The following is a 9728-nucleotide window of genomic DNA, read 5'->3' on the forward strand; positions in this document are numbered from 1 at the left end:
AAGTTTGTATTATGTATGTGTACCTCTGTAATTTAATTTATTTTATTTTTATTTTTTTTGTGGGGGGCTGACTCATTTGACCAATTGCCATTTATCAACTGTCCAAAAAGCAACTCTCAATTTAAAATTTTTCAATTTTCTAAACATTCAATGTACGGCCAGCACAACAGTTCCACTTTAAAAATCCCAGCCAATCAAGATGGAAGAAGATCATGGTGCAAATGAAAAGGTAAAAAATGGCAACACGAACAAGGGAACGGAGACAGGAGAGTATGCCCGGGGTTTAGTTCCCAAAAACAATCTGGTTGTTGCTGAAAACTAACAGGTGGTGCACCCCGCTAAAAGGGTTCTGGGGGAAAACTGAACCTTACAATTCTATACTATATAGGCATAATGCAGAAAGGAGAAAAGCCTTGTTTTTCTTACCCCTACAAAGACATAAAATCTAAAGTACAATTTGCTTTAAAATTACTAACAATGCAAGAGCAGAAACCTGATGTGTTTCAGTGTCCTAAATCTCACGGTGGACTGTTAGAAGTAAGCAGCAACTATTGAGCTCTACAGATAGCCAGGTACAAAACCAGCCCTTTAAGTGTTGCGTATAGAGATAAAAAGTTCTTAGTAAACATACATCTCAGTAGGAACCACAGTGACCAAACTAATGCAAAGCAAGGAAAAAAAACAAACAGATTTGACCCTCCCGCTGCACCAATGAAATAAAAGGAAATCTGTTAACCTCTCCATTTCATCAGCACTTCAAAAACACATCAAAATGCAGGTTTATCTGTCTTGGCAAGCCAGCAGTCACCTTCCTCACAATTTTGCATGATGGATGCTTTACTACTCAGCAATAAAAAAAAAAAAAAAAAAAAAACATCTCGTAGCAAAAACTATAAAGTTCCACTTGTAAGCCTGCGTGATTACCACAGAAATTTTTTTTAAGCTGGGTGGAAAGAAGCTGTAAGCGGGTGGTGAGCCCTGTATTGTGACCTAACTTTTCAGTAACCACCCAAAACCAGCCAGATGGTGTGCCAGGGTAAAAAGGGGTGGGGAAAACGCTGAGCTTGCTAATAGTTGTTACTACAAATGTATTAACTACAACCAGAACAGAAAGAACTCAGATTCCCTTATCCACAAATTAAAAACAATGATGAAATGTATTGCAAAAACCTTTAGTCCAAATTGACATTTACCTTCTCCGCCATCTACCATGCTGCATGCCTTGTTAGGAACCATCAGTTTTTCAGGTGCTTGTCCCAAGTCTGGAAGGACATCTTGCGTTGCTGGAATTATTGGAGAATCCACAATCTTTTCCTTATCATGAAGGAACGTTTGGGGTTTGGGGACTTCCTGTTGACATTCCAAGACTTCCTCTGAAATAGTAGTGGCTATGTTTTTATATGTAACAGTCACTTCTGGAACCATATCCTCCTCTATCCTGTTAGTTGGCATTGATGAACATTCAGGCTGTACTAATTGAGATGCCAATGGAGGCACTGGTTGCACATCACAAAGAGGAATCATCTCTTGGTCACTCGTAGCAGCCTTCAACAGGAAAATAAAATGAAAAATACACTTAAAATCATAAAATGTGCAGTTAAAATTATCTTAGATGTATTTATACCACCAACACACGAGTCTATCCTGATCAAGGTATTCAGATCTTCCCCTAAACACAGCTATATAATCATGAGCTGTATTGGACACCTTCTCTGAACAAGAGGCAGGTCTGGGAATTGGAGATGCGGTGTATAATTAAACATTGGCAGAAAAAAATCCGTGGAACACATCTTGGTACTTTACCTCCAATTACAGTTAGTGAATTTGTTACAATGTTCTTTAGTCATACTTCCAACTTACTAATCTAATAAAACGTGAAAAGAAAGCCGTTCAAGGACTCCCCGATATTTTTCAAGGGCAGCAAGAGACATGACATAGCAAGCAAATACCAAGCAACACTTTAGTCCAGCAGTCGCCAAAATTTTGGTGGTCCACGGGTCTGGCTGGCGCGCCCCCGAGCGGGGTCAGGGGAAGGACCCCGCTGGGGGGATGCACAGGCTATTGCCGCGGACCATGTCCACGGCACAGATTACAGGCTCAGGGCGATGGGCGGGTTTTGTCTCTGCACACATCCTGCCCACTCTCCCATTGCAGGCTGAGACCTGCGAAGGGAGAGTGCAGGTTCTGGCATCATTTTGTCACTCTGGTGGGGAAGTTTCTTACCCCTTTGAGTGACATCCCCCCCCCCCCATGCACGGTCCGGAGCCGGTAAATTTAGAGGTATATGGATCCAAAAAAGTGGGCAACGACTGCTTTAGTCCACCTGTAAAAGAACAGTACATTGTTATCTTTCCAAAAGTTTGTTTCTATATTGTGCTCCATTGCTGAAAATTCCACAAAACAAAAGGCAGAAACTTATATTCGGGAGTGACGATTTCCTAAATTCTAAGTACTGATTCCTGTTGCTGACTTCCACTCGTTGCAAAAAAGAGTAGTGAAGTCTAAGTCAACAGAAGGAACGAGTAAGAGCTACAGGAGACCTTGGAGATCAGAACTCTTAGAAGTGTAAGTCTCAGCAGCATGGGCAAAGGGACGGCAAGTATGTGCACTCCTTTAAAGTGACATTCCACAAGGCCAGATCATCGTGGCAGAAGGGTGCAGGTTGATGATTTCAGCTTACACAAGCTATCGCTAAATGCAGTGACTGCACAATAGTAAATCAAAGTGTGATTAGAGGGGATGATGTTGAAACAGTTACAGAGACCTACATGAGCAAAATATATTAAGTGGAGAAGCTGTTTATATAACTACTTTTTTTTTTTTTTTTAATAACAGAACTTTAAATGCATTCACTTAGAGATGATGGACATGGATACACCTCAGGTGCAATGGGCCCAGTTCCCCTTTAATCATATAGAATTATTGTAAGAAGCTGCAAAAGTAACCATAAGCGAATGATGTGTTACTATCTTTAGAAGCAGCTCCCCCTTACATTTGGTAACCAGATCCAGGACAATACGTAGCGGAGTCATTTTTAGAAACAGAATCATTGAGTCGCTGCATCCTTGCTAATCTCAACCTTCTCAAGTAAACATCTACTATTTACCAAGGGTCCTACCGACTTCCCTTTGTGGCACAACACACAGATCACAGCTTGTGTACTCTTGGCCCACTAGTAGAAGGCAGTAAGAAGGCTCATAGAACATTGGCCTTTATTTATCAAGTGTCATCTGTAACAACTCAGCACACCAACACTTTTGTTTAATATTGTACTCTCAAAAGTGACATTTGGAAGGTATGGGATAGAGAGAATAATTTTTTAAAAAGTAAAATTGCTGCAAAACAACCATCAGATCTAGAGGGATAGTCTTATGACAGCTCTTTAACCTATATAGGCTAGCCAGTCCTGTGGTGTGTAAATGCCAGGACTGTGCGACTACAGAACACATGTGTCAAACTTTGCTAGTTCCCTTCTCCTTAGATAAGGAATTTTTAATCAGCATTATTGTTAATGTTACAAAGCTTATATCCACATCACCTTACCTAACTAATCAGTGGGGAAGTTCTGCTTTAAAACCCATCGAGATATATGACAAAATAGAAAACTTAAGTGTTTTACATATTATTAATCACATTTGTATTATACGCTGCAGAACAGAAATAGGGTGACAACACTTTTCAAAGACTGGACAATCTCCTTCTCGATTTAGGATTTTTATCAAAAGTTACCACACTAACAGGCCTTCCCTGTCAGGACTGAACACACATGGAAATGCAGTGCAGTACATCGTGAAATTGCCTGGGATGCCATTACGAATGAATGGCAACGCAGCGCACCAATGCATGGGAGAAATCAAAAGTTTCAACTTTTTTGGACAATACTTAAATGGTAGGCATGTACACTGAAGTCAAATGGGGACAAATGTGGAAATGCAGAAGCACAACTGTGAGACAGGGAGAAAGCACTGTCAACATATAAACATATCTCAACAAGCTCCCTTATTACAGCATCACCAAGTATTGTGTTATTGTTGGGACAGTGTGCTCCCAAACACCGAGTGCCAGGGTTCTCTACACAGGTCCCTATGTCACCTAAAGAAAACATTGTCAGACAGGGAGAGGTTCATAGAACACCTAGGGGGTAATAGAGCTTAGTGAGTGTGTTCGTGAATAGAAACGTTTCAGCTTGACTCACGTTTTATTAGGAAAAAGAGTCACATATTCAAAATTTCTTACCTCGTCTCCTGCAGCATTCTCTGTATCTCTGAGAGGACTTTCTTGTTTTGCTAGCAATGAGCTTTCTCCAGCCTGCATCCAATCAGAAGTTTTGTCTGGCCCCTTACTGTTCCCACACTTTGTAGCATCCTCTAAGCAGACAGTTCTGTGACTCCGAGGGCTGGCATCCCGTGCAGAGACAGCAGAAACAGGTTTCTGGGGAGAACCTTTCCTAACCTGTGGAACACTCGGCAGGGCTGAGCTAGCAGCAGCTTTCCTTGTGACATGGCCTTTACCTGTGGCTGGAACCTCCACTGCTTCCTGGCCTCGTTTGGAGCTCTTTTGATCAGATTTTAATTTTTTTGTTTCAGAGTTCCCAGAAGGCTGCGTCTGATTTTTTTCCGATGTGGATAACTTCAAAGGTGCTTTCGCTTTGCCATTTTCTTTTACTGTAGCTGGCTTCCCTTGCTCTTTAACTACATCTTTCTTCTTTTTCTACAAAAAGTAACAACATTTACATCAGTTTTTACTGTATATCAGTATATATCAGTGTTCAAACAGGGTTACACGTTACATTTTGAACTCCTAAATTAGATTTAGATGGCCAAATTCTGATGACCATCTTATATTTTGAGAGATACTCCTGCTTATGGAGAACCACTATCTAGTTAGTAGCTCAGAAAGTTGTAGAGGTTATGCAAAAACATATACAAAGAAGGAGGGAGGTAGGTGTCCATGTTTGGATCTTATGAGCTTTGGATACAGCAATTATAAAAGGGGTTCCCTGAAGACTTGAACGTTATTTTGGGGGTCCCCATGTTAAAAGGGTGAAGACACACCCTTAAGCTACCCTACCTGTAAAGCTTTCTTTGCCATCCATGACCAAATCATGAAACTCAAGGAGTTGGCTTTAAAGATAAAGGAGCCCAGACAACATAATACCCCGATAAATCTTACCTGGAGGCTGGGCCATTTGTTCATAGGAATTTTCTTCTGCAGAATGAGTTGAAGAAAATTCCCTTTCTCTTTATACTGGACTTTACTGCAGGATCCGTCAATTTCTTCATGAAACTGACAATTCCACTGACTGCCCTCTGCAATACACAAACATTTTCTTAATACCAGAGAACAACATATGCATAGACACACTAATTATAATATATATTAATATTATATACACACAAATACACACACAAACACACACACACAGGTGAACTGGAGAACTAGTCTTTGGCTCCATATAAAAAGTCCATTACTACTAATTAGGCTGCCTGGACTGATGGCACCATTGGAGTACTGGAAATGTCTCCTACTAGAACACACTTTGGGGCATGTTTTTAATGAGTAGATATTGATTTTTGCCGTCTGTTACTCTACTCCGTGATCAATGCATAATACCTTATTCGTAAAATTTGGGTTGATGTATACACCAGGAGCAGCGCTTGCGAACATTCTATGCTAAAGAGAGCAAAGGTAGTTCAGTGAATAAATATCAATGGATCTTGTGACTTTAACTTGTCTCATATTCTGCTTTCCACCCAATTACAGAGATATTTTACTTCATTCAGAGAAAAAAAGGGCTAAGTGCATTTGCATGTTCAAAAAAACTCACTCTGTTAGTCTGAACCAGCTTCATTATATTATCCCAATATATAAACTGAATAGCTTTTATATAAGGTTAAAAAAATGCCATGATAGGTCTGCTTTAAGTAAATGTTTTGTAGGAAAAAATGATTTCACTCTTGGCAAACTTTCAAGCTTACCTGGGAAATTGATGACACAGTCAGTGTCAGTAAATGATGCTTTGACATCTTCCACAATTAAAGCTCCTGGTCCGGGGTTCAGTCTAACAATAACTTCCCCAGAATTCTGCTTCCAATCGATCATCATTTCTGAAGACAGAAGAGCATGGATTTATTGGATCAAGACAAGCAAGCAATTCAGTTATGTCATGGCTGATATTCGTGCAGTCTTCGTATTTTACATGCACAGTATTTTTTTTATTGCCCCTGCGTCTGGTAGCAGTACGAAGCAAACATTTGTTTACAGTTGCTTAGTAATAGCCACAAGGAGCTCGCTTGAATCTCACTTGTATTTTTAACAAGTTGTCACCATGGTATTGCCGGACATCTTTAAAGCTGTTTTTAGCTCTAGAGGTTTAAAAGGATAGAATGGCATATTCTGCACTCTCAAAGCAGGTAAATGAAATGTAATGGTACCCATGCAGGCAGCTAAACTGGCCAGGTCATGCTCATTGGTCTAACCCTGTAAATGACTTTTCTGGTAAAGATCAGCACAAGCTAGAGAAGAAGAAAAAATATTGGATTATAAGATCTTTGGGCAACGTCCTCTCCTCCTGTGTCACGATATCTGTCTGTCATTTGCAACCCTTAATGTATTTTAGTAATTCATTGGCATTTTATAGATACAAAGTTAACAGGTTTGGGCTAGAAAAAGTAACTACTTTTCTTAGCTTTACTAGTCAGTGTGAAATATTAAATGACTTTACAAATAAGCTACAACAACCGATAATCCCTCACTTGGCAGCTGGGGGTATTTGTTGTAGCTTAGCCATAAACTATGATACTGGAATTATTCAGTGAAACGGCCAAGAAACTTTTCTGGATAATAAAAAATAGGAGTGGGCATCCAATGATGACACGTAGGACTTGTACAGGTTCCCTTGAACCCGCTATATAAGGTCTAAATAGGCGGAGAAAAATGTGGATGCTAAAGAGTTTGAAAAGTTAAAACTGGCAAACTTCTTCAACCAACCTTTCTTGGTTTCTCCTCCAGACACCATCTTGCCTTCCTTACTTTCCTGGTTGATGCGATCCTTCTGCTTCTTTTTGTTAACACCATCTTCACTTCCACGTGTTGCTCTTCTGTGCCCGGTGCCTTCGGCAGGATGAGACATCTTCTGCCGCTTGATGAAAGCAAAGGGGCCCCCAGGATCTGTAACAGTGTCTGGGTCAGGGGTTCGACGTTTTCTACCTGGGCCAGCTATCTTGGCGACTCTCTGTGGGTAGACGCTCGGTCAAGGAAGAAAAAAACCTGCAGCGAGACAATTACACAGGGTAAGTTCAGGGTATCCACCAGGAACAATGCCTGCCTTCTATAGTCAACCTTCAGCTAAAGATGTTTAAGCACAGTTCTGGGTATAAACCTAAAGGCTTTCCCTTGCTGGGACACATGTTTGTGGCACAGCATAAAGGAGAGAGGCACACACGTAACATTGATGACTGTACAACATTTACCTGGTGTGCTGGTTCCTCTTGTCTATATTTGCCCTATATGGTACCTTCTGCTTTCAAGCTTAAAGCGGACCTCCAGTAAAACCACTGACTGAACAGAGGAAATATATATACATATTTATATAATAAGGAACGGTCAACCTAACCTGTCAAAATATTTGTATTTTTGTTCATCCGGTCCTGAGATAAACCCAGCAGGACCAGAATTTCTTGTCTGCTGAAATTATATTACCTTTACTGGCAACTTATTATATAATGTAATGATAAAATACCACTGTCAGCTTGTGACTGGCTACTGAGCAGGCTGAGCAAATTTTTGGAGCTTGGGAATCCAGGTGCACAAATGCTTTAAATCGACACCACGGCCCTGGAAACGAGAAGCAGCAGATCGAGGATCAAATGCTCTATCTTCATGTGCCATGATAGAACATGAGCAATGCAATACAGCCGACTCACTCTGTGCCCTACTTCTTTCTGTGCCAGTCTAAGCTCAGCTGCACAGAAGATAGTACAAGGCTGACACCAAATCAAATTCAAGTACTTACACCAGCCTCTCTCAACATTTATACCATTGGGGAATCCTTAAAATAACTTTCAGGTCTCCAAGGAAGCCCTACAGTAACTAATATACCCATAGCTCACAGTGTATTAGTGTGGTGGTAGGGATGCCTCTTACATTGCCAGCCATTGGGAAGAATGTCACCCTTACAGATAGCCAAAAGGATCATTGGTGTCACTTTGGACTTGAGTCACAAATTTCTCATTGCTCAAGGAACACCTAGAAACCTCCGCAGGAACCCTAGGGTTCCACATCCATGTTCAGAAACACTGTTGTATTAAAAAAAGATGTAATACATAGCTGCATCTGTCTTATATCTGCCTAGAATTCAGCTTCAACCTTTGCTCTGACAATAACACGTCCAACATGTCTATCTTGCTAATCAAATAAGTAAAGGCTGCAACAGTAATGTGGTGTGAGGTATAAACAGGGGAGGGCGCTCTTACAATCTGTCATTTTGCCCCAAAAAAACAATGAGTAAGTCAGATGCACATAGAAAGTGTCCAGTCCTCGTTAAGACGCAATACACTCCAAATATTACAAAATCTAGAACGTCAATATTGGCTATTTGCAAACAGCACATTTCTTAAAACTCAATAATTGGACATAATATGTGAATACGAAGTCATTGTGCTGGCTGCAGAGTTGATGAGACAACCCCCATAATCTTTAGTATTATATTAACCATTCAGAGTCTAATCATCACAAACACAAATGTGGCTTCGGGATTACTGGGTCGCCATCTGTGCAGCACAAAGGGGAATAGATTTCAGCTCAAGGCACCAGACTGCTTGTCAATGCCCTGAAAGAGTTCAATTACAGCCAAATAATAGGCCGAGCAAGGAGTCAAAGCAAAAAGGCAGCCCAGCGAGCAGCAGTGACTGAAAACGTAGCCTGCATATGTTCGTTGTGCAATTCAGCCTTATCAATATATGTCATATAGAACTATTTGGTCTTGAGTGAATATTCAGCAATCTCATCAGATCTTTCAATTAGTGCAAGCTATGAGGAGTAAAGAAATACTCTTGCCATGCAGGGTTCATTTCCTGCTGTATAACATTGTTTATATTCTTATGATCATGTAGATTTCCTTCACAATAACCAAGACGTATCTGTAGGTTGACATATACAGAAAAACCTGTGGATTCTGCCATAAATCTAGTACTCCTAATCCAACCTGTAATCGACAGATGATGCTGCAAATTTCCAATTGAAAGTTTTATTTCACCTGCTCTCGTTATGGAGATGAGAGGTAAGAGTTTATGTAGTCCAGACAGGGGTGAAAACAATGCCTGGTATTCCTGTGCACAAGAGGCACTGTGTCTGCTCATTATAGGAAGTCAGAAGCTAACTGGATTTTTTGTTTTTGCAAAAACAGCAAATATTTGTTGGTACTTGAAATAGGCAAGTTTGGAGAGATGTACCGACTGTGGTTTTTATGATTTTGCCCAGACATATACTTTGTTCTTTATCCTCCAGCCTGAAGCAGGTTTGTAAGTTTTAAAGATTTATAAGTCATAAAAGGCTGTGTACAAACATTTTCATAGCTGGAAATGATCTTATATGATAGTTTCCAGCAACAAAAGAGTGACAGATGAACAAATGAGTGCTGTACGCACAGCACTGTTCTATAACGAGTAAACGGCACCGCCTGCTCTTCTACACTGGTACAGCGGTGGTTCATTAACCCCCCCCCCCCC

General features: G+C 40.6%; 1 protein-coding gene across 3 annotated transcripts in view; it reads right to left on the reverse strand.

The window, feature by feature from the left end:
* Nucleotides 1-7297, reverse strand: part of USP19 (ubiquitin specific peptidase 19) — a 37003-nt gene extending 29706 nt beyond the window's left edge. For 2 of the 3 annotated variants that reach the window (XM_072420626.1, XM_072420625.1), the window contains exons 1-5: nt 6991-7297; nt 5979-6107; nt 5173-5309; nt 4237-4710; nt 1194-1545 (exon numbers count right to left, since the gene is read on the reverse strand). In XM_072420626.1, coding sequence (XP_072276727.1) covers nt 1194-1545; nt 4237-4710; nt 5173-5309; nt 5979-6107; nt 6991-7132 — 1234 coding nt within the window. In that variant the 5' untranslated portion in view covers nt 7133-7297. The remainder of the gene's footprint in view (nt 1-1193; nt 1546-4236; nt 4711-5172; nt 5310-5978; nt 6108-6990) is intronic. The other variant, XM_072420627.1, reaches the window with a different exon arrangement.
* Between the last annotated feature and the right edge of the window lie 2431 nt (nt 7298-9728).

Source organism: Pyxicephalus adspersus, chromosome 8 (assembly GCF_032062135.1).
Source record: "Pyxicephalus adspersus chromosome 8, UCB_Pads_2.0, whole genome shotgun sequence".
In the NCBI taxonomy this organism is placed as follows: domain Eukaryota; kingdom Metazoa; phylum Chordata; class Amphibia; order Anura; family Pyxicephalidae; genus Pyxicephalus; species Pyxicephalus adspersus.